General features: G+C 45.0%; 1 protein-coding gene across 1 annotated transcript; it reads left to right on the top strand.

Moving 5' to 3' along the window:
• The first annotated feature begins 732 nt into the window (after positions 1–732).
• Positions 733–4,948, top strand: LOC135377654 (frizzled-7-like). Its single transcript, XM_064610244.1, has one exon. It carries the CDS (start codon positions 942–944, stop codon positions 2,664–2,666), a length of 1,725 nt encoding a protein of 574 aa, XP_064466314.1. The 5' UTR covers positions 733–941; the 3' UTR covers positions 2,667–4,948.
• The last annotated feature ends 19,229 nt before the right edge of the window (positions 4,949–24,177 follow it).

The following is a 24,177-nucleotide window of genomic DNA, read 5'->3' as shown; positions in this document are numbered from 1 at the left end:
TTCATTTGTTTTTTCACGCGTGTTATCTCATACTTTCTACATACAGAACACAGGAAAAATTAATGAGGACGCAGCTTCAGTGTGAACGTGTGGAAACAACTCTTGTAGTAGGAAACTACTTGTATACACTGCCACATGCCTTGCCAGTGGCCACAGATAGTATTTGAAACCAATGCAAAGATCATGATTAATGTCCAGCCTTTCCTAACATTTTGCTGTGCAAAAAATGTAAAGCTCATGAAAAAAGTATCAAGGCATGAAATACAATATCGGCACAACAATTTCAAGCGCAACAGAGGTAATATGGGACGGCGAAGTACTGACAGGCGATTTTAGCTAACCGTGTCCCCCCACAGTACGTAACATGATATACCAGTGAACCACGTGTAATGAACTCTGTGTGCTCCTGCAATCCCGCAAAGGGAAGTACAAAAGCCGGTGGTAATTCCGGCTAATAAAGCTGAAGAGCCTCATTGCTATTTATACGAGGAATACATGCAAGTTACAATAGTATCTGGCACTACAATATCACAAGATATGAGTGGCGAATTTTTTGCACCACGCACAAAACAGGCAGAGCAGACAGAGCGCGGCAAACTGGACATGTTGTATAGAAGAGCCTTTTTGATTGGTCCTTTCCAGACCGCTCGGCGCTCCGTCGGCCAATCGCCTCTTCAAACCCTCCGCCTCTGCAAAGGAATGCCTGTTCAGAGTTCGGGGGTTCGACGGGTTCGGGCAATAGCGGAGGAGGTCGGGGAAGGGGGAGATATCCTTCCGAAGAGGCATCAGCCGCTTCAGCTGCCATGTTTTTGTGTCGTCCGTAAGTGAAGCCTATGCCTTTACAATCTCTGAACAGTCCAGTCGATATGTAACGAATTACATTTGTGCACGATTATCTCGCATAAAGTTTCGTCATCAACTCATGCAAGCTAATCGTCACAATGCAGAGCGACACTGCAAAAGCCGCGGTAGGCTTAGCCGCAGCGGTGGCTCTCTGTTTGCTTTTTCAACATGGATGCTTGGTAAACGCGCAAATCGTGAGCTCCCGCGTTTCAGACCATAGGACGGGTTCGACTCCTAACCATGGGAGGTGCGAGCCCATTACAATTCCATTGTGCAAGGACATTCAATACAACGAAACTATCATGCCCAACCTGCTAAATCATCAGAAGCAAGAGGATGCTGGAATGGAAGTGCACCAATTTTTTCCACTGGTCAAGGTGAAGTGTTCGCCAGATTTACAATTCTTCCTTTGCTCCATTTACGCTCCCGTGTGCACAATTCTCGAGTACCCTATACCACCGTGTCGGTCGCTTTGTATGTCTGCGCGCAATGGATGCGAGAACCTGATGAACAAGTTTGGGTTCAAATGGCCAGAATCCCTGGAGTGCGAAAAATTTCCCGAAGTATCCTCTGGTAAGCTGTGCGTGGGCGAAAATAGCACGGACCACCGTATCGGCCCACAGCCATCCCCCAATTCTACGGGTGTCCTTGTTAACCATGGCTTTGTATGCCCACGCGAATTCACGGTGCCTTTGGGCCTGGACTACGTCTTTCGAATTCGCGGAAAAGAGGAGAAGAACTGCGGCATGCCATGCCACCACATGTTTTTCCGTGGACAAAACCTCAAGTTTTCGCGCTACTGGATTGGAACGTGGGCCGCTCAGTGCATGGTTTCCACTCTATTCACGGTGCTCACGTTTCTCATCGACATGCAACGTTTTCGATACCCAGAAAGACCCATTATTTTCCTCTCATTCTGCAACCTCATGGTGTCTGCTACGTACTTTGCGGGTTTTCTGCTAGGCGACAAGGTGGCATGTAATGATCCCTTCCCTGCACCGGATGGCCAAAAGAACATTGACATGGTGCGAACCATTTCGCAGAATAATAAGAAAGAGACATGCACAGTTATGTTTATGGTACTGTACTTCTTCAGCATGGCTGGCTCACTGTGGTGGGTAGTGCTCACGTTGACATGGTTCCTAGCAGCAGGGCTCAAGTGGGGTCACGAGGCAATCGAAAGTAATTCCCAGTACTTCCACCTGGCAGCATGGACGATACCAGCAATCAAGACGATTACGATTTTAGCAATGGGTAAAGTTGAGGGAGACGTGTTAAGTGGGGTTTGCTATGTGGGCATTTGGAACATGGACTCTCTCCGTGGCTTTGTGCTGGCTCCTTTGTTTATATACCTAGCTTTGGGCAAGGTTTTCCTTATGGCTGGTTTCATTTCACTGTGCCACATACGAACTGTTATGAAGCACGATGGCACCAAGACAGATAAGCTCGAAAAGCTGATGGTACGCATTGGAATTTTTTCATTCCTCTACACATTACCCGCTATCACTGTTCTCTTTTGCTACTTCTACGAGCAAGCACAATTCGATGATTGGATGCTTTCCTGGCATTGGCAAGTGAATGCAGAGAAGCACTGGAGCATTCCTTGCCCAGAACCTTCATGCTTGCGCCGTGATCGTTCTCTGCGACGTCCAGAATTCTATGTCTTTATGATCAAATACCTGGGTATCCTCATTGTTGGCATCACATCAGGAGTCTGGATATGGTCTGGAAAGACTTTTGCCTCCTGGAAAAACTTTTACAATCGTTTGCGCAACATTACATCTGTAACGCCAGCGCGGCGTAGTGCTGAAGCGTATGTTTGATTTTGAGGACACGTTCTGTACTTTTCACTGTGTCTTTGGTTGACTACTGCCACGGGAACACAATTGTGGAACTGTACTGCACTGTTCAAACCCATCTTTTTCTTCTTCTTCTTCATGAAAGAGCAAGTCAAGACCTGCAGGTTATACATTATGCAAGCCCATTCTGCTGTTATATTGGATGCTTTTAATGCACATGAATAACAAGTTCATAGTGCAAGCGCATACTGTTACAACTTTATTTTATCAACTTGGCCAAATTGTACCTTTTTTGCCATTATCTCAGAAAGGCATCCACACTTAGATGTGGGATATTTGTAAACCATGGGAAATGTGCCAGTCATTTGGGATCACTCAGCCAAAACATCAGTAAGAAAAGCCTCTTATTTACTGGTATTTTTGGTTGGCTGGTCCCCTAAGGTTGTGCATCTGCAATATTTCAAGAATATGTTGCACTTATGGGTCATGGATAGGTTCCCTTGGGGATGTTTATTGAAACAATGTGCTCCTTCCATTCTTCTTAATACCAGTTATGATTGTATGCCATTTATTGCACCGTGGCAGCTATGTAACAGTCTTATTTGTGTAATTTATTTGAAGTTATTCGCATGACACATAGATGATCTGTTCACTCTCGATGTTTAGCTTTTCTGCAAACTTGCAAGCAAGCTAGTTTTTTTTTTTTTTTTTGCATTGTGACTGAACCTCTGTCTTTGTGACATTGGAGGTGTTTCATTCATTGACAGTGCCCTGTACTGGTTGATATGGTTCACCTGGTTCTTTTTTGAGGACTTTGCCTTTATACAAGTAGAATATTTCAACATTTGATCATACCGAAGTGGCTAGATTTTGTCTTGTTTCATGGTTCTCATTTGCAAGTATCATAAGTATGGTTGCTACCAGTTACATTCTTTTGAGTCTGTAGTATTTTGCATTACATTGGTAACACGTGCATATCACTTCTTGATCTTTTTCTGCATCATACCCATACCTGTAAAACTGTGGCAGGGGACATAGTGCATGTATAGATTTTGATACTCAAGTAACAAGTTGCTAAATATTATAATCACGGGCGAATTTTCTTCGTGTTGCGTCAGTGGCATATACATGCGTGCTACGCTCTTCTGGTGTCGCCATTGTAAAGTGTGGCTGGTGCTGTACATAGTTTTGTATATATTGGATTGATTGAGATCACGTTTTTAAAAGTGAAATTGGTCTTTTGAAATCCCAGTGCCATGCTTTCACCTTTGACTTATGTATAGTACAGATGTCCATAAATGCTTTGCGATTGGAAATGCTACTGTCTAACAGTTTTTGTGCATTTGGGAAACGCATTCTGCATGCCAACGTAACTGGTAATCGGAAAAGCAACCGTGGATACAATAAAAATTATGGCATGGCAGCTATGCAAGTATACGTGTAGTAGTTGTGTGTTTAGCTGTAGATTTTGAGCCTACACCAGAGGATCCTTGCTGAAATTTTTCTCTAACTAATGGCCAATTCCCGTTGACTGCTGTGTGTCAAAGGTGCAAACTTGCACCAGAAAGAATACAATTAAAGCCCCGCTCACAAAGCAATCCCTATCAAATGTGTAGGAAGTTTAATTAAAATTTTTACAATGCCATTTGTATGAGGGAAGGGTGTATAGAGTATATTACTATTCTGATTCCCTGAAATTAAGTTAGTCTAACTGTCCTGTCTGGACCAGGAATTCAGCAAACTGTTCTGGCATGGCGCGCCCTAGTAAACTTCCCGTATTTTCAAAGTGTGTCTGCTGCAGGGTGTTATTCTGCACCTTCTTGCTGAGAATGTTGCTTAACAGTGATCTGTAAGGTACATTGTTGCGGCTCAAACGACATCTCTCTATCATAATAACTGTACTCTGTATTCACTATGTGAGCTTGGTATCACACATTTGAATACGAAAGAATATATGTGTTTGTTTCTCTGAAGCTTTTACTCTTCCATGTAAAAACAGTGTTTCCCTAATGAATTAATTTTCAGCCTTGAACTTTACATCAGGCTGTATCCTGAAGGCCCCAAGAAGGCCAAAAGTTGAAATATAAGTAGCGAGGCATGTTTTAAAAAGGTATAACAGCTGTAGTGCCTTCTATGTCATCACTATTTTGAGCTATATGTTCAAGTCCAGGCACATTTGTTTTCTTCACAACTGTCCTTTCACATTTAATTGCCAAATGGAGGCTGTGTACTTCACTGGTGACAGTGTGCTCACCGTGTAACTTGTTTAATTTTGCCTATAAATATACAGTGTTTTTATATGTTTCCACGAGAATACTGTCACTTATTCTTTATAAACATGGATTATCTGGGGTCTTATTATGGTCTTACTCGCATTATGTTAGTATCAGGCTTACGCAAACTGGGCTTTTCCTGAACAAGCATTTCAAATCGTTACATACATATTTTCCTTCGCTGAAGTAGTGCACTTCTGTTCACTCCTCCAGCAGACAGGTGGTTTGTGTATTTCACATACTCATGTACCGTTGTTACAATGGCTACGCATGTTATTAAGTCAGTGGAGTGCAATGGCACAAATTGTGAAGTTCTTTTATTTCTGTTCCTATACGTAAGAAAAGTAGAAATACAGTCATACCTACCATTACCTTGTTACATTCGACAACCTAGCACATTAAAGAGGAAAGAAGTTGCACAGCATAGACGTTTTCAATATGGTAATGCAATCAAGTGATTGAGGAGAAGATATATGTGAGTATTAGTGTCAGAATCATTGAGAGAGGCTCAGATTATAGGGATAAAATTCTTAGCTTGTGAACACATAACATGATGACAGAACGATTTGCAAATGTACAAATGAGAAAGTTTCCCAAATCTAGCAGTTGGTCAGACTAATGGCAGGATATATTCTATGTAGCTTATCCAGCAGAACACTATGCAGTATTTTGTACTATATAGTACTACTACTATACTAGAAGGGTAGAAAATCCAGCGAACTGGTAAGGAAGAAGGGCAGTACTGCGAGCAATTACACCCACTCTGTTAACCACGCATTCACATTCACAAACTCCAATGTCATATACTGCATTGAATGTGATGACTGCTCTATGCAATACATTGGTGAAACTGGCCAAACAAATGAACAACTGCCTTACCGGCCACAGAACCGACACCTCCAACAAACTCTCTAAAGCAGTTGCTGAACACTTCAACGTTCCTGGTCACAGTTTTGACAACATTAAACTATATATTCTAGAAACCGGGTTCAGATCAACACGCGACAGATATGACAGGGAGCCGTATCTCATGTACAAGTTCAACGCCCTTCACCCGTTTGGTATTAACAAATCACAAGGCACCCTACAAACACTTCACAAATAAAATACTCCCAGACCCTTTTCCTCCTACTAATCTATCCCCTTCATCGGCTATCTACACTGTTGTGCTTTACGTGGCCGCTACTTTCTTTATTGCATGCCACAACTGTGCGTTACAAATACATGTTTAAAAAAAAGTGCGCTTTGAAAATTTCTCCACGTAACAACTAACCTCCATATCTTTGGAATGTTTGCCCCTGCCATCCCGTTTCGTCCCATCGTTTCCACACTTCATTGTGAACTTCGCATCTTTGTAACTGGTCTGGTGCAAAGATGCCTTTGTTCACGTAATCCCCTCCACGCTCTAACAAAGTGGCCCATTGACCTCGGTCATAAAAGACTATGGACCTTTTCTTCCCCCGGGCTGTCAACCCACAATTCGCATGAACCTTTCACACGTCATCCCTAACCATGCCATGGCTTTAAATACCATGCCAATGATGAGGACTCTGCCCAGAAGAAGAACAGTCTCTGTTCGAAATATCGGCGGCTCTTGTCCTGAGACACTTGCCTTCATACTCTACAGGGTGGTCCACCAACCATGATAGAAATTCATAGTAAAAGACGTAGGCCCCGGAGAGACATGCGGTCAAAGGATTTTTTTTCTGCCAATAACTTTTGCCACGTATTGGTAACATTTTTATTTCATTTCAATTGATGGAAAGTTAATTTCTCGAATTGAACTCCGAAATTTCCCAAGGCAACCTAACGTTTTATTTGCGGAAATGGGTTCCCCGTGGTCATTTTACTCAGTATAGCACATAATCACACTCGTAATGCAATGGCAATTGCCGAAATAAATTCGCCGAAAATCCGTGGAAATGGGCCCTTGGCTCCGCCTCTTTTTTGATGGCTCGTAGTTTGAGCGCAAAGCTGCGAAGAAAGGAGGTTACATTGAAACGCCACACGAGGGGGGAAAGGGTTACAAGCCGTTGGGTGACCTCATTTTTGATAAGATAGCTCTGATTCCCGCACTCACCGCCTGTGTTTGTTCCGTGGGTAAGGCTTGCAACCCTTCCCCCCCCCCCCCCCCCCCTGGTGTAGCGTGTCAATGCAACCTCCGTTCTTCGCAGCTTTGCGCTCAACTACGAGCCGTCAAAAAAGAGGAGGAGCCAAGGGCTCATTTCCACGGATTTTTGGCGAAGTTATTTCGGCAATTGCCTTTGCATTACGAGTGGGATTACGTGCTATACTGAGTAAAGTGACCACGGGGAACCCGTTTCTGCAAAGAAAACGTTAGGTTGCCTTGGGAAATTTCGGAGTTCAATTCAAGAAATTAACTTTCCGTCAATTGAAATGAAATAAAAATGTTACCAATATGCGGCAAAAGTTATTGGCAGAAGAAAATTCCTTGACCGCATGTCTCTCCGGGGCCAACGTTTTTTACTATGAATTTCTATCATGGTTGGTGGACCACCCTGTATACTAGTATGGTATTGTATTTTGCTTAGATTGTGTAGAAATACACACAATTGGTATGTATGTGACGGGCTGGTGAATTGGCAAGCTTAGGTCACCAAACTGCACAGTGCTCAAGAGGGAAAAAAAAAAGTTATCTTTTAACATTCCCTCCATTTATATCAGTAATGTTTTGAAATTCCAGGACCTGTTGCTGTACCAAAACATTGTGGGAAACCGTGGCTATGGCCTGTGTCCCCAATGTTTTGACCTTGTGGCTCTTGCACGTTCCATGATTAAGGGAGCAGAAATGGTAGTCCAGTATTTTCCTACAATGGATACAATACTATGGCCTGGTTTCACCAACATTGGTTAACTTTGAACCGAGATCAAGGTTTGCTAAAACTTGGAAGTCAACACCCTGTTCTTATTTACAAATGTTAGTTGGTGACGTGATGAATGTTTCAGTGACAATAACTCCCTTTAGTGAAGCAGAGTTAAGCTTTGCGTTCAAGTTAAGGGACCGTTCATCTGGGTTCAAATGTTAAACGGCATTGGTGAAACTGGACCTATATCAACCAAATCGGAAAGTTCAACGTGTCAGACCACTATGGGCTCCTTCTGAATACTTCCTGTTTGCTGATTGATAATACATAGGGAGCTTTTTTGGAGAAGTGCTTTTGAAAAGAAACGAAAAGAGCTTATTTGTGGTCATGGCAGATAAAAGTAATGTTTATTTTTCTTTCTTTCACTTATGTCATGTACATGTTATTTGTTAATGTGAAACCTCCCTATCTGGGACAACTTTGGTGCCTACTTGAGGTGTCCTATGTAGGGAAGGCTCGCACTTGTGAAAGATAAACTTGTGATATGTCTTGGAAAATAGAGGATTGAAATAATTGTTTTTTATGATTCAGTATAGATAAAATCACTAGTTTACCTGAACAACCAAAAGAATCTTGTGACAAGTCATCGAAGTTGAAATGGATATCGTTCTGTATATCATCAAACCACCTCAAGCCTCCAGGAACTATGATCTGGACTGAGTTGTGCCATCCATGCTCTTGGTTTCATTACAACTTGCTCTGTCCACATCCAGTGAGGTGTGTGCGACACTGCTCATGTTACTTTCTACCTTTGCCGGGCATGGTAGACTATGAACTCCCATACTCAGGGGTCAAACAGGGATGACAAACGTGCTCTGATACAGAACAAAATTTGATGAGCTTGGATTACTTAGTCAAGCAGCTGTGCGGTGTTCTTTACGTCAGCGAGAAGAAACTTGACAGAAGCATGTGAGAGGACAGCTGCCGACAATTAATATGTTGATTGCTGCTTTAAGCGTAATCTATTTTTGGACAGAAAAAAAAAAATTAAAAGAAATGCATGGAACTGTGCCCCACATGGAGGAAATTGGATTGTCCCACTGCTGAGATCTGAGATAGGGTAGCATCATATATTTGGAAGAGTGCCCCAGTGTCTTTTCAGTGAGGACGTTCCTGTTTTTGCTTATCCCACATATGGGAGTGTGCCAGCTCTACTTCGTACTCGTACTTTTTCTTTGTGTGTATTCAGTTACATGCATCAGTCACTATAACGCTGGACACAGAGCTTGCCTCCCTCTTACCTGTCTCATCCTTGTAGTTTCCTGTAGTTTTTCATGTATACCATTGTCCTTTCTTTTTGTGTTATTCGTTTGTGTGAAGCGTGTATCTCCCTTGACAGTGTGAGCTGTACGGGAGTACTAGAGTTCTTTTTTTTTCTAAAAAAATGTGCCTAGATACCTCATCAGAGCACACTCTAATTACTTGTTTAAATGGATGTCTGTAGCTGCCAAAAGCCGCGTGAAAAAAAAGCATCCATTTGGACTTGTTACAGGACTCTCATGTGCCTTTCATTCCACAAGTCACTGCGTTTACTTACAACAGCACTTGCAACTTTCATTCAGAGCAGCCACAGTATCTGTCGAATACCTGCTCCTCATGTGAGTTTGATGAGCGTGCTTCGTGGAAAGGGTTTTTCCTCGTCCCTGTATGCTGCCCCTGTATGTGATTTAAATTTCCTTTGGGTGATTGAAATCAAATTTTGTGGGATATTTTTAGCTCCGTTTGCTTGGTTCTTCTGTCGGAGCGCTTAGTGGGGGAGGGGAGAGAGGGAAACCCTATGTATAAGCAATCGTTTCTTCGTTTTTTTTTTTTCGTTGTTTTTTCGTTTCTTTTTTTTTTTTTTTTTTAAGGAGCGATCTCCTCCTCCCCTCACCCTGGATCCGTCACTGTTCGCAGCATGAGAGATACATGAACAACTCACGTGATACATAGCTTCTAGCATTACTGAATTGGTTTTGTTAGTGAGGTACGAGCTCCCGCGGCATAGCAGTTAGGATGATCGCTTTCCACGCCGAGACTGGGAGGTGACATGGGTTTGAATCCTGGCAGCTGTGCGGTATGGAGTTTTCCTTGGGTTTTCCGAAGACTTTCCAGCCGAATGTCGGCACAGTTCCCCCGAAGTCGGCCCACGACGCATACTAATCCCCCTGTCCTCCACTCCTTCGTGCTGTCCTCTCCCCATCTATCCACGTCTGTACGCAGCTCATAGCCACAGTTGCTTCGCTGCGCTAACACGGATTTAAAAAAATAATAATAGTGAAGTTCACACATATACGCGAAAGTAACAAACAGTGGATCACAATATATTACACATGTCGTAGGCAACATATCCCTGAGTTTGTGAGTGAAGACAAGGGAGCGAACAGACACTTATAACACAGGACATTTGTCTTGTTCTGTGTTATACGTTAGTTTGTCCGTTCCCCTTGAATACACCCCAAACTGGGATATCTTGCCTACGTCACGTTTACATCAGCTCGCTTGCATAATCCTTTTATGCTCAATATTACGCATGTATACATCTGAGTGAGACATCTGGAAGGTGTTGGAGCTGTTATTCCTTCAAAAACCACTCAGATGTCTTCCAGTAGAAATTGGAATAGCATTGATTCCTTATAACTGGCACGCACGGGAAAGCCAGCTGGTATCGCTTTCGATGAATCGTTCTATGCCTGAAAAGACTTTCCAGTTGGGCGTTTCCACGCGAAACGATCCAGCGGACCTGCTCGGCTCACAGAAAACAATGGCAACTTTTTCTTTTCTTTTCTTTTTTTTAGCAAACCCTAATAGTTCAAAACGACATACGACGAAACGTTTCTTCCCAGATATCAATGTGGCTGGTGCTAGACACGAGCAAAACTCGCAGCGCTGCTTGGCGCAAAACCGTGCTTGGCGTGAACGGCAGCTCCGGCTCATAGAAAGCAGCTAGAAGAGTGCTGTTTTCTTTTGCGTATAGAGGAAACCATGCTCTACACAGCGTTGCCAATCCCGGTTGTCATGCTGTGATCGGTGCTGGTATATACAGACAGGAAGTTTCGCAATTTTCCTCCTATTTCGCGATTTTTTTTGTGTGTGTGTGGAAAATCAAACCATTCAATTTTAATGAATATTTTTTCCTTCCAAGATCTCATGGAATACTTCAACAGGAAAAATCGCAAGACACGTAACTTTCGTAGTCACTGCAGGAAAAATAGAAGTATGCACTTTTTCCAAAATTCGCTACAATCGAGCGTAAAACACGCAATGAAGAGGTCGGAAGAGACGTCTGAAACCAATGCAGTTTTACAGAACAAGCCTTCCTCTACAACATATTAAAAAATCTCGATGGTGTTTTTTCGTATAAAAGAGAAGTGGGTATTACGGCCCCAGTGACCCACGTTGCATGTATTCAGAGGGGTGCTCTGGATTTGTTTCTTGGGCTCCTGTCTAAACTCCTTTGATTTACGATTTTTCTCGTTTGTCTTAAATATGACAACCATCCCGACCAAAGGAACATGGCTCCAGCTGAGCGCTGTGGAGTTCCAATTCACCAGTATGAATATTAGGCGTAGTATATATGCTCAGTTGATCAACGTTCCCTTTAACTGTCACATTTAAATGCTGTACAATTCGAAAAAATATTGACCATGAAAAGTCTAAGGAATTATAACGTTTCAGGAAAAGACGAACATACAAAAACGTCATTTACATGGCAGAACTACTGGAAGCGACGGAATCTTGTGGTGGTCCTTCGTCCATGCTGTACTAGGTTCCAGTGGGGCTCACAGCTCAAGCCCTGCACCATCCGCGGATGGAAGCTTATATCCGCGGGTACCCGCAAGAAACTTGCATGCGGGTGCGGATGAAATATGGACGCTTGTTGTGATCTGCGGATCGGACGCGAATGGCGCCGGAACAGGAGCGGGTCGGATGCGGATGAGCTGCGAGTGCGCCATCAATTTTCTTCACACTACGTACCAAACACAGAGTACAAGGTGAACGCAAGCCGCTCGCGCGCCTGGGAGAGGTCTCTTGCGTCTCGAGTCGAGGTGCGCGTTCAGCGCCGATCTGGCGTTCCACTTGCAATAAACTCTACCTATTCCATTTCTTGCAAAATGTGTTGCTGTGCTTAGTTCCGTGTATTCTTTCGTAGCAGCTATATCTGTGCTTGCTGTCGTATATCCATTGGTGGCATCATGGACGCTCAGGACCTGTCCTCGCTACAAAAGCTATTTCATTCTGGTGTCTTCACTGTCAGAACAAGAGAGAGGAAGTCGCCCGTGTGGATGAAGTTTGGTGACGACTGCTTTTGTTAGTCTTTTTCTGTGCTGTTTTGTGCTGACGGGAAATAATGTTTATTTCCTGGAAAATCGGCTAGATATATCAAGCCCAGAAACTGAACTATCGCTGTGTGCCTGGGAGACGCGGAGTTTGCGTGTAGGATGCGGATGTCAAAAAGCTCATCGGCGCAGGGCTTTAGCTCACACGACAAAAGGTATTACTTAGACCTGGCCATCAACGCTAATCTCGAATCTCCGTTGCCGGCACCGTGAACACCGGAAACAATGTCATAAGCCTAACCACCCAGGATTGCAATACGCGCGTTATGCTAAAAAGAAAAGACTGTGGCAACCTTGCAGAAGTCTGTGCCACAGCATACTGCTTCCACATTGAAACCCAACCAGACCAGAAAAAAATTCGAAATAAACCGAATTAAAGCAGGAGCCCAAGAAACAAATATAGCACCCCACGTATACATGCAACGTGGCTCACTGTAGCCGTAATACCCTCTACTACAAATAAATTATTTTCTCTTGAATACGAGAAAACACCCTCGAGATTTTTTAATATGTTGTAGAGGAAGACTTGTTCTATTGAACTGTATTGGTTTCAGACGTCTCTTCCGACCTCTTCATAGCGTGTTGTACGCTCGATTGTAGCGAATTTTGGACAAAGTGCATACTTCTCCTATTTTTCGTGCAATGACTACGAAAGTTACGTGTCTAGCGATTTTTCCTGTTGAAATATTCCATGGGATCTTGGAAGGAAAAAATATTCATTAAAATTTAATGGTTTGATTTTCCACAAAAAATCGCGAAATAGGAGGAAAATTGCGAAACTTCCGGTCTGTGTATACCAGCACCGATCACAGCATGACAACCGGGATTTGCGACACTGTATAGCGCATGGTTTCCTCTATACGCAAAAGAAACCGCACGCTTCTAGGTGCTTTCTATGAGCCGCAGCTGCCGTTCACGCCAGGCATGGTTTTCGCCAGCGCTGCGAGCTTTGCTCGTGCCTAGCCACCACCACCTAGCCTATAGCACCCGCCACACTGATATCTGGGAAGAAGCGTTTCGTGGTATGTCGTTTTGCACACTATTAGGAACTGCTATACAAATTTTCAGAAAAAAATTGCGATAGTTTTCTCAGGGCCGAGCAGGTCCGTTGGATCCTTTCGCGTGGAATCGCCCAGTTTCCCCAGTGAGTTTCCCCACACTGTGTAAAAACAGCTGCAGCAGTGGCGCGGCAGCGTGGCACTACGATGCAATAGACATGCGTAACTATTGTTTGACTTCACAGATGGCGCGCTATTTGCGGTCGTCGCGATGCAAACAAGCAACATCTCTGCGCAGAATGTTGTGTTTAATAATCGGTTATAACAGCCTTCTGTAATGGCAGGGGAACTGCTGAACGAATACTTTCCAGTATGTGAACCGATTCATCTCGTACTCACTTGTGTTTGTTCCACGTTTGTCCCGCCACGCCAGCGACCCTCCCTACCACTACGCACCACAGCACGATAATTTTGTCTGAAACACCATGGTGGTGGATATGTCGTCATTATCGAGGTATTTGCTATCCTGGAATGGCCGCATGCTGTTCCGGGGGGTGGACCGTACAGCCTGGGTCGGCTTCATAGGGAACTGTGCCGAGATTTGCCCTAGATATCTAAGGGAAATTCAGATGCAGTGGCGGATCCGTGGGGGAGGCGATTGGGCGATCGCACCCCCCCCCCTAAAAAAACGTCACTTGGATCTCCCCTCTCCACTATACATGCTCCGACAAGGAAACCACGCCCCCTCTCCCAAACCGAGGGTCTGGATCCGCCCCTGCCCAGATGGCCCATCCAGTGCTGGAGGGCCCTTTGACCCACTGAATGGTTAGGCTCCAGGTTATACCAGTCAGGGAAAACGGCAGTTTTGCCTTGTTTCGAGGGTCGATGGGGCCATGCCCTATAGACGTGGACCTCAGTTGGAGGCGGCCCGGGGTGCAAGTCCATGCAGCAATGACTGCTACGCAGGACAGATAAAGCACTCTCCGGTCCCCTGTCCAGAGCACATATGCTAGAGGCATTGGCCTCACGATTCCCGCAAACAAGTCGGTTTTTCAAGCAGGGCTCACTCACGTGATCCTGAGCTTCACCTGTCCGTACCTGAGCCTGCGTCAGCGGTTTGTCCGGAATCACAAGCACGATGGGGGATGTAAGTAATAGGGGGTGTTATTATTACAGTCACGCTTGTAACAACTTGATGTATGATTCCCGAGGCACGTGAAAGAAAGGGAAGGGGATGTTGGGGAATGGACTCGATAAATCACTGGCCTATAGGCTATAGGTAATCCGATATACGGTATGTAACGTGGGTCAAAATTCGGGGATATATTAGATGGCCGAAAAGCGGGCCTGCTCCATGAAAGCAAGTGCCCGTACCGTGCGTTCTATAGAGTCACTAGTGCACACTACTCAGATGACGCCTCGTTCTCGATTTCCACAACACACATAAAAAGCGCTTTTTTTTAATGATTCTGTACTTAAAGCACGGAACAGTTATGGATGTGAGCGATGTATAGACGTGGACGGATTGAGAGAGAGAGAGGACAGAAGGGAGGAATGGGCCGGAGACAAGGGGAGTGGTGTTAGTATGCGTCCTGGGCCGACTTCAGGTGAAGTGTCGCTCAAAGACTCGGTACGCAAAATGTGGATGCCGTCAGTGAACGTCACGCGCTTCCACGAATTTTTTGGAGGAACCCGTAAAATTTCATAGTTTCCATACCTGACCAACTCTCCCGGATTATCCGGGAGACCCCCGAGTTTCGTTCAGTATCCCGATTGTACGGACGCGCCCTCCAATCTCACGGAAAATTGGGGCTTGGGCTTTTCTTCTCTCATTTTCCTTTAAAAGCTGCGCAAACGCATTCCTGAAGACTTCCGTCCGCACGTATTTCGCGGCATGACCATCCATGGCTGGAGGTCGCGGCAGATAGCGCGTTTCATTGTGCCCGTGTTTCTCGAGAAGACGTGCTATCGTCAGTCCAGTCTCGTATGATAGCTTCGTCTCCTCCGATTGTGCTCTCCAAACAGAAGAAATACCTGCACGTGCTCGTCATACGTGCCAAGTGGCTTTTCACGGGTTTGCTGGTTGAGCACAACCAGCCGTGGAGCGTTTGCGACCGCGTGTGACCCCTGTTCCGGAAGATGTTCCCAAAAAGGTGACGAAGCGAAGCACCACTGCCATCATCGGTGAAATGGCTGCGGCCGCGCAGAATGCAATATTGGAGAGCCTCAGACGCGATTGCGGTTGACGGAAGCAACGATAGCGCGTCGCAGGCAGCCCCACCTGATCGTGGCTACTTATGACGGAGAGGAATTGCAATAGAGTGGCAACGCTATTTCTCGTGCACAGAAGTAATGCCCCCATCCCCGTCGCAATTTCACTCCGTAGTGGCACTTGAGTGTCTGGGTCGGGACACTCCAGCTACTCAATAACCGCCTCCTAAAGCTCCCTAAGCACCCCTCTCCCTCGCTGTGGCACTGGCTTAAAAAAAAAAAAAAAAAAAAGGACACGAATACACGGGGCCTACACGGGACTTGACGTGAAATCGTCCAGGAGTCCTCGAACCTGTACCTTTCTCTACAACTTGCATGTTCTTGCAAATATTTTCATTTCTAACTTTCCATACTCATTTCTTACGTTACTCCTAAGATACCCCCCTTTCATATATTTATTGCGGGAGATAGGAACGTCGGGAAACAATTAAACAATTGCTCAGGCGCTATGCCACTTACATGTGCTTACATTTCATCTCAGATGTTCCGGGTACCCGTCCTCCTGCGGCGTAGCATGGTTGAAGCGGGCAGCGCCTTAGATTTAGTGCATACGTGGGACAATGTGTTGGCCTTTCTGAAAGGTTGTTGGGGAATGATGGTCTGCCGAAGCTATGAGAGAGGACCATGTGTTTAATGGAATCACGGCTATAAATGTTGAAAGGGTTGTTGAAGTTTAGGATGACTTGCTCCCTTACGCTGGCTCTTCCTCTGAGCACAGCGTCGAGCATCTGCGCAAGCTATACACTATCGGGCAAGATATCCACGGGGGAGAGCGAACCGAAGAGTATGCACCAAGAAGATATCGCGAGAATCCATTTCTGTCTTCACCTATACCCCTGTCAGACTGTATCCTAAATGACAGTTAGTATAAAGGGTCTTTCGATTTTGAAATGGCCTTTATGGGGTAGCCTGTAGTCCCTGTCAGAAGTGCCGTAAAGGAGCCTGTCTCTTGTCGCCGGCTCGTTTCTGTTTCATTAATTCTGTACCCTCCACACTAAAGTTTTCAGCTTATCAAAACCTTACCAACGTGGTTGTAACCCGGATTCTGAGTCTCTTTGTCACATTTAGATGTTTTATCTTTCACTTGAGCATTGTCAGAAGCGATGTGGTCGAATGCTGTTGTCAAGAGTATATATCCTCCGTTTTGGATCGTAAACGCCGTTGGGGAGCTCCGTCGGGCCTAAAGGGCATTTTTTTTTAAAAAAGGCCTTTACGCTGCCGTCTGACAAGGCTGTCAGTTTGCATTTGTGGAGAGAGAGAGAGAGAGAAAAAAACAAAGAAGAACACAAATTGTAACTCGATGGTATCTTGAAAGCAACGAGTTAATTTTTTGAGAATTTCGTGTTCTACTCGAATACTTCTCAATGTTGGGTATGTAAGACTCTGCTCAGTTACTTGTTCGCCTGGTACTCAGTAACGTAACTTAAATACTTTTTAGTAGGTATCTTGTACAAGCCCGCATAATATGAAAATCTTGCGCAAATCCCCGTGACTGGCACATACCCGGTGTTGCTGCGCGAAACGACGCTGCATTTCTTTCAAACAACTGCTCCCCTGCCTAACGTCTCCCCTTTCCTTTCTCCCTTTTCTTCTGCTTGACCCACTCTGCCTCTTTCCTGTTTGTTTGTTTGTTTTCTCTTTTTTCTGGCTCTATGGTTCCACCCACAAACGCGTTTTGGAGTAGCCAGTCCTGACTGGGTCGGGACTAACCTCTCGACATTTTTCTTTCCTATCCAATTCAATGCAAGGGACCGCTCGTGCGTATCGAAATGATTATGAGTAGCTGCGACGGGCAGGCGCACATGCCGGATGCTATCGAGTGAATGAACACGCTGAGTTTAGATACAATGATGAGTGAGGATTATGAAGTCAGAGGAAATATTCGCAGGCAGCACAACGTGCTGAAAGTGCCAGTGCATAGAGGTGATTGCTAAAAACTGGGCTGTTCGGTTATCCATAGTAAAATCAATGAGAACCCCAGTGTCAGGGAACACAGAATAAACGACACACAACACAGTGTTGTGCGTCGTGTCGTTTAGTCTGTGCTCCCTGACACTGGGGTTCTTATTGATTTTACTCTGAGAGGTGGACGGGTAGTTAAGTAATTAGGTAGTTAAGTAATTTTTTTCTTCGTGTGCAGATCTACGAAATGAAGCACCACATTGATAGGACACCTGCCAGCCACCCCTATCTAATTGATTCCCAAGCAGCACAATGTACTGAACGTCGAATGCAATGGGGATGGACGGGTAGGTGGAAGGCCTTGAACAGACCCGTGAAACCGTGGTGAGACCAACGAACATTGATAAGACACGTACCGTCCACCCCCATTGCACTCAACTTTCTATAAGCAGCACAATGTACTGAAAGTCGAGTGCAATAGGGGTGGACGGTATGTGTCTTATCGATGTTTTTTAGTCTCACGACTCTGTTCAAGGTCTTCCACCTACCCGTCCGCCCCCATTGCGCTCGACTTTCAGTACATTGTGCTGCTTGTGTCAGGACATTGCGCTGCTTGAGTTGTTGAGTACATTGTGTTGCTTGGATTCTTTTTGACCTCATGGGATAAAACCATGCACTGAAGCTGTTTTGAGTGCATACCTGCAGGATACCGTCATTGTTCAAAGAGATGTCACCCAGACAGAAGTCTGAGACTGAAGAGGCTGATAGCAACACGAGGCAGCGCAGAAAAGTGTTAGAATTGGCAGACAATCAGTTCCGTGTTCCTTCAGGCATCTGCCCAAGCAGCACAATGTACTGAAAGTCGAGTGCAATAGGGGTGGACGGTACGTGTCTTATCAGTGTTCCTTGTCTCAAGAGTCCGTTCAAGGTCTTCCACCTACCCGTCCACCCCTATTGCACTTGACTTTCAGTACATTGTGCTGCTTGGGTGAGTATGTGACTTCACGCCCACGATGAAGCGGAAAAAAAAAAGAAAGAAAGAAAGGGAAACAGGGACGTGATGTGTGATAGCCGTTGGCAGGGGTTAGTTTGCCAATTAATTTATATAATAACGCAATGCGAGTTGGCTGAATCGCAATGAAGAACCGCCATTGCGTTTTCATTCCTGTGCGCTTGTGAACTGAGCTGTGCAATGCGTATACAACGTGCATAGGTCCTGTGAAGTCGCCAAATTTGCCATTCAGCCTTGTTGTATCGAAACTAAAAAAACACACGACAAAGGGTATCTGCTGCTGCTACGTTAGTACAGGCTGAGCCGAGCTGCCTCTTTTTACGACTGGATATCACGTCATGGACACTGGGAAACAGCAGACCAACGGAATTGGGGCATCTTCTCAGTGATTACTGCGATAGTTTCCAGCTGGAAGGCCCAAAACACTTCGCATAACAGTCCACAGCCCACCCGAATCGATTCTCATTGCAGCAGCACACAATACGCAGCGGCACCAATGCCTGTAATGTGACACTCGTGTAGCCGTGCTCTGTAGGCCCGCATCTTTTACATACTCCGACCAACTGCGACTGACTTCGCATAACATGATCCTATTTACAGTTACATAATCACGAGGAAGAATGTACGATAGCCAAAGTTACAGAAAGTGATACCGAGTCCCTATAGGCCCTGTCCGTCGCCTCCATTCTATGGTAGTAAACGATAGCACTGCAACGAAGACTGACAGGGGACGTTTAAGGGCAGTTTACTACCATGAATCCATACCAACTTGCCCGGTTCACCACCGTCATGCCTCAATTCTAATCCCAGTAAATAGACTTCTTTTTCTTTTTTCACGAACACTCTTCATTACTCTTTCCGTTTATTTGTAGTACATTACAACGGAAGTATTATTATTAAGCGAAGCTCTCTTATCGCGCCGAATACGAAATTATGGTAAAACGTCCGCCAAGGCTACGCGTTGTTGATCGAGCGTCGTTTACTTTCCGTGTCAAGGGCTCTACGTCCTCTAAACCTCTAGAAAGCATTGTGCCGGTGAATATCAGGATCGCTACGTGTACTCCCCTTTCAGGGCTTGTGAATCATCCCCAGGAGTGGGCGTGTCTCACACATGCCGTCAACTTGTCCTTTGAATGACGTCAAGACGCTATTGTGCAGCTGTTCGATGTGCTAGTCTGTTAGTGTCCGCTGCTCAAGTCTGCAGATGTATATAACTGTATTCTCATTATGGGTGTCTGTGTGGGACTGTTGACACGTATATTAGCGAGTTCTAGCAGATCGGAGGGTCTTTAGGATAACGGTTCTGAAAATATAACAAGCCATCGCTTGATTCCTTCGAAGTGGTTGACGTCACGTCCCTGATCTTTGATTTGACAGCTTCCTTTATCGTATCGTTCTCGTAGAATGCTTCCAATGCACTAAAACTCCCTATTGGGAACTAGAGAGTTGGGAGAAAGTGGTTAGTAGACCGTTGATAACGTCACCGTGAAGTTATCGTCCCTACCCAAGGGCAATGTTCATGACTCAGGACCTTATCCGTTGATTGGATGTGGTAGATACGGTACTTCGAAAGCCACGTCATCAACGATCTACTAACGCTCTCTTTTGGGGAGAATTAGCAGATCGGGAGCGCTCCCTCCATAACGATACGGAACCACGATACCAAACGATACGATAACGGAAGCTGTCAAATCAAAGATCAGCGAAGTGATGCCATCCACTTCAAAGCAATCGGGCGATTTGTTTATCATGTTTTCGGAACCGTTGTCGTAAAGACCTTCCGATCTGCTAAACTTCCTGATTAATACCGAAGAAATTATCCGTACAATAGTCACTGCAACAATGTCACTTTTCACGACATTCTTTCAGGGCTGTAATAACTGACCGCGTGGACTTCATCCGGCTCGTTACAATATCTGTGTCAAGAGGAGGGTTCCAAGGCAAGGTGGCGTAATGCATGCTGAGCGACCCGTTCAATGGATGTAATAACCGACCTCTTTCACAGTATACTATATACCCTGTGCAATACGTTTTAAGTTGGACCACATGAAGGTACGCGCATTATGGACGCCCGGTGCAAGTATTCCTTGCCTACGTACGCTCTCGCTCTCCTCCGAGTGGTGTGACGACGTACTGGCGTGTCGACGAAAACACGGCCTGACCTGGATGCGACTATACGACCCTATTAGAGTTGTGCAAGTTTGTAGCTCAGAAGTTCCGCCTCGCAATCCCTGACGTCGGTTTCGGAATATGGAGGAATGCAGCCAAAGGGCTTGCTGGAGGATATGGACGTTTCTTGGAATGACTCGCAGGCTGTCAATACTGATTCAGCCACCTGTAGGCTGCGCTCTTACAATTTTGCCATTCTGCTACGCCTGCTCGAGCAGAGAAAAGTAATTTGTGGTTTTTACGTCACGAGACAACTGATCATGTGCAACGCCACGGTGGTCGGTCTGTGCTGGATAAATTTTGCCCAGCCGAGTGCTCAGCACGCGGCACACCGTGTTTAACTGTCCTCCCGGAAGACGGCGTGTATAAGGCACTGGTTCTTGACCGGGTTCGAACCTGGATCAGTAGGCAAAGGATGAATACGTAGGTGGAGAGCAAAGGATGCTTGAAACTCGAAAGGCAAAGTCACTACAATATTACAGCTACAGAAGCAGCTTGCACTGGCCGTGCGCTTTCATTTTGTTATTGACATCGTGGTAGAGGTACTACGGCTGCACGACGACTTGGTACATGAACCTATCGCGTCAGGACACATTTTATGCATGACGTAGGCCGTGTCATGATCCGGAAACAAGTGAAACACTGTGTATTTACCAACCTCCTAAAAGAACCTCCTGTCTGAGGTAGCGGTGTCTACAATGTATGAATACCTTCTAGTTGTTTGCGGATTTTATAATGAGGTAGTCCATCCCTGGAGTTCTCCTTCTCTGTCCCGATATGTGTATTTCCGACCGCTCTGCCTGTCAGACCGCGGCGCCGTGCTGCCCAAATCGTGTGCCCCGGGCCGACTTCGTAGAAACTGTGCCGAGATTTGTCTGAAAGTGTTCGCGGAACCGTCAAGCACAACACCCTGCAGGCGCAGTGGCGTAACCAGAGATCCTGGGAATCATTAAGTGCCACTGCAACGCGCCGAAAAACACAGCTGAAGTTAGACAGAACACAAGGCGCACTTCCAACACGTCTTTGCTACACAGAAACACAAACAAGGATCCGAAGCACTGCTCTTCGCAACGCCCACAGTGGGCGTTGCGAAGTGTTCTTGTGTTCTGTCTAACTTCAGCTGTGTCTTTGTTTTTCGGCGCGTTGCAGTGGCATCATGTACCAACAAGCCCATATTTCTACGTTGTCCAATCATTGAGTGGGCACATATGAATGTATCAGTTTCTACTAACTACTTCATTCAAACTTTTATAATTATCGAAAAGTAAATAAACTCCTACACACCAGTAAAGCGAAGTGAAAGGAAACAAACCATCAATATTTCCAGTAGTGACTGTTGTCTTGGGCAAAGTCCACATCATCGGCATTGTATTTGAAAGGTCTCGCGTAGGATGTGTTGGGCGGTGTGACGGCCCGTGTGCAATATGTGTCAGCGACATTGTCCGGCGGAAAAGTTAAAAAGGGTGACCTCTGCTGCCGAGGAGTGTACCCCGTGTCTTTGGCGGACTTTGTTGGAGAAAGGGATAGAGAATTTTTATATGATATGTACATGTATCTGACTTAAAATACGAAGGTCATGCACCTGCCATTTAAAAAAGTGCAAGTGTTTCGTTTTTGAGCTCGGGTGGGGCACATAACACGGAGTATGCAAGATAATAATAATTCGTGGCTTTACGTCGCAAAACAACTGTGGTCATGACCGACGCCACAGTGGCCAATTTCGCCCACCTGAGGGTTCTTTAGCGTGCGCCGACATCTCTACACATGACACACCGCAGTTAACATCCTTTCCTTTTATGTCAAGGAAAATCATTGTTGCGGCCACGCATATAATTATCGGAATCTTTGTTTGTGAATAAATAATGACAGCCTGTTCAGTTTCTGTCGACTTCTTCATGCATGCTTCTTTTCTTTTTTTTTTCTTTTTTTCTTGTTTGGATCCCCCCCCCCTTTTTTTTTAGTCTTCCCACTTCGTGGATATTCTTCCCCGTTTGGATATTCTTTCCCTTTGGATGTTCTTGCCGCTCGGATCTTCTTTCTCGTTGGATCTTTTTTCGCGTTGGATGTTTGTGATATGATATGAATGTATCAGTTTCTACTTGTGACTGGAGGAAGGGATTCTTGATATTCTTCCTGGGATACCTCTCACAGTGAGGACTATCCGTTTCATCCGTGCAGAACTTCCCTGTGACTATAGTTCATGTTTATTGTTCTACGAGGACTAAGCCAAAAAGTAACCAGAATGGATTGATATTAAAAAAATATAGATTTACAAATTTGAAACCGAGTCGCCATTGAGATAGTTACCCTTCAGAAAGCACACACATACCCCACGTGTCACTGTTTCTGCTTTCCGAAACGGTATTGGAAAGTCTTCTTCGGGAACACCAAAGAGCTGTCACATTCGTTCGAATCTCCCGGACATCCTGAAACCTTTTCCCTTTCAACTGCACATTGATTTTTAGAAGAAAGAAAAAAGTCACAGAGAGGAGTCGTCTCGCTAACTAAAAAAATCGTGAACAAAATCAAGATGCGGCTGATAGAAAAAAAAAAGAAAAGAAAAAAGTATTTCGGGATTTAAACGAATGTGACGAGGCAGCTCTTTGCGGTTTCAAAAGAAACTTCTAAAAATGTTTTGAGCAGTGGAAACAGCGCTGGGTTAAGCGTGTGGTTTCCGAAGGAGACTATACCTCGATGGCGACTAAAGATTCAAATTTGTAAGAAGATATTTTACTTTTTTAAATATGTAAATACATTCGGGATACTTTTTGGTCAGACTCCGTGTATTCGCTAGGAGACTCCAAGGGAATACGCGCAGCGAACGGTTTCTCCATGGCGAATTTCTCGCGGCAGAATGCTGGGCACTTGTAAATACTCCATCACCACACAACTTGTCATCGTTTCTACGGTGCCACGTTGAGTAACATTCTGCAAATATTGTAATTCGACTGGCGTAACCAACCCATATTCGCATCCGACTTTCATATTTTGCATGGCATATCTTACACTTTCTGTGCACTACCTACTCTGTACGGTCACTTCTGTAAATATTGTCATGACGCTTACCACATGTACATACCTGCATATTCTATACGAAAATACGAAAAGCAACAGCAACCATAGCATAAAGTATACTTTATGCTACGCTAGCTGTTGCGTTTCGTATTTTGTCAACACAGAGCGAGATAGAGAATAATGATAATCGTGACAAATACAAAGTAGTGAGTTGGTATTGGGTACCCAAGCGCTTTGGGGCTCCAAAGAAATAGGGGCACCGTCGCTGCGCTTGCTCAGAACTCAGTGTTTTTCGCAATGCGCAGTGACTCCTCCTTCCTTTGGAATCTCAAAAACTTGCACGGGCACGGGTAACCCCTTTGGTAAATCTCTTTTGGTAAACCCCTTTGGTAAATCTCTTTTGGTAAACCCCTTTGGTGACTCCGGGTAACCCTTTGGTAAAACTCCTATGTTTCGCGGTGTTTGCAACTCATGAGTTGAGTGTCAACGCGAGGGCAGATAAGCAGAGCAAACGAAGGAACAGCACAGCGTTTGGTTTTATAATGCAAGTACCCCCATATCTATGCAATACAGTGAAAGATTAGCAGAACCCGATTTGTCTGGTGCCAAGTTATTTTTTTCCCGGTATCACTGTTCAGTTTCTGAAAGGGCTCGCGGAAAATTCCACCAAGCAAACTGCAAAGCTAGTGTG

Source organism: Ornithodoros turicata, chromosome 1, assembly GCF_037126465.1.
Source record: "Ornithodoros turicata isolate Travis chromosome 1, ASM3712646v1, whole genome shotgun sequence".
Classification (NCBI taxonomy): domain Eukaryota; kingdom Metazoa; phylum Arthropoda; class Arachnida; order Ixodida; family Argasidae; genus Ornithodoros; species Ornithodoros turicata.
The sequence above is the reverse complement of the archived record's forward strand: the minus strand, read 5'-3'. Positions and strand labels throughout refer to the sequence as shown.

Bases quoted from the DNA above. Each gene is read 5' to 3' on its own strand.
- LOC135377654 (XM_064610244.1), top strand. From the start codon at position 942: ATGCAGAGCGACACTGCAAAAGCCGCGGTAGGCTTAGCCGCAGCGGTG.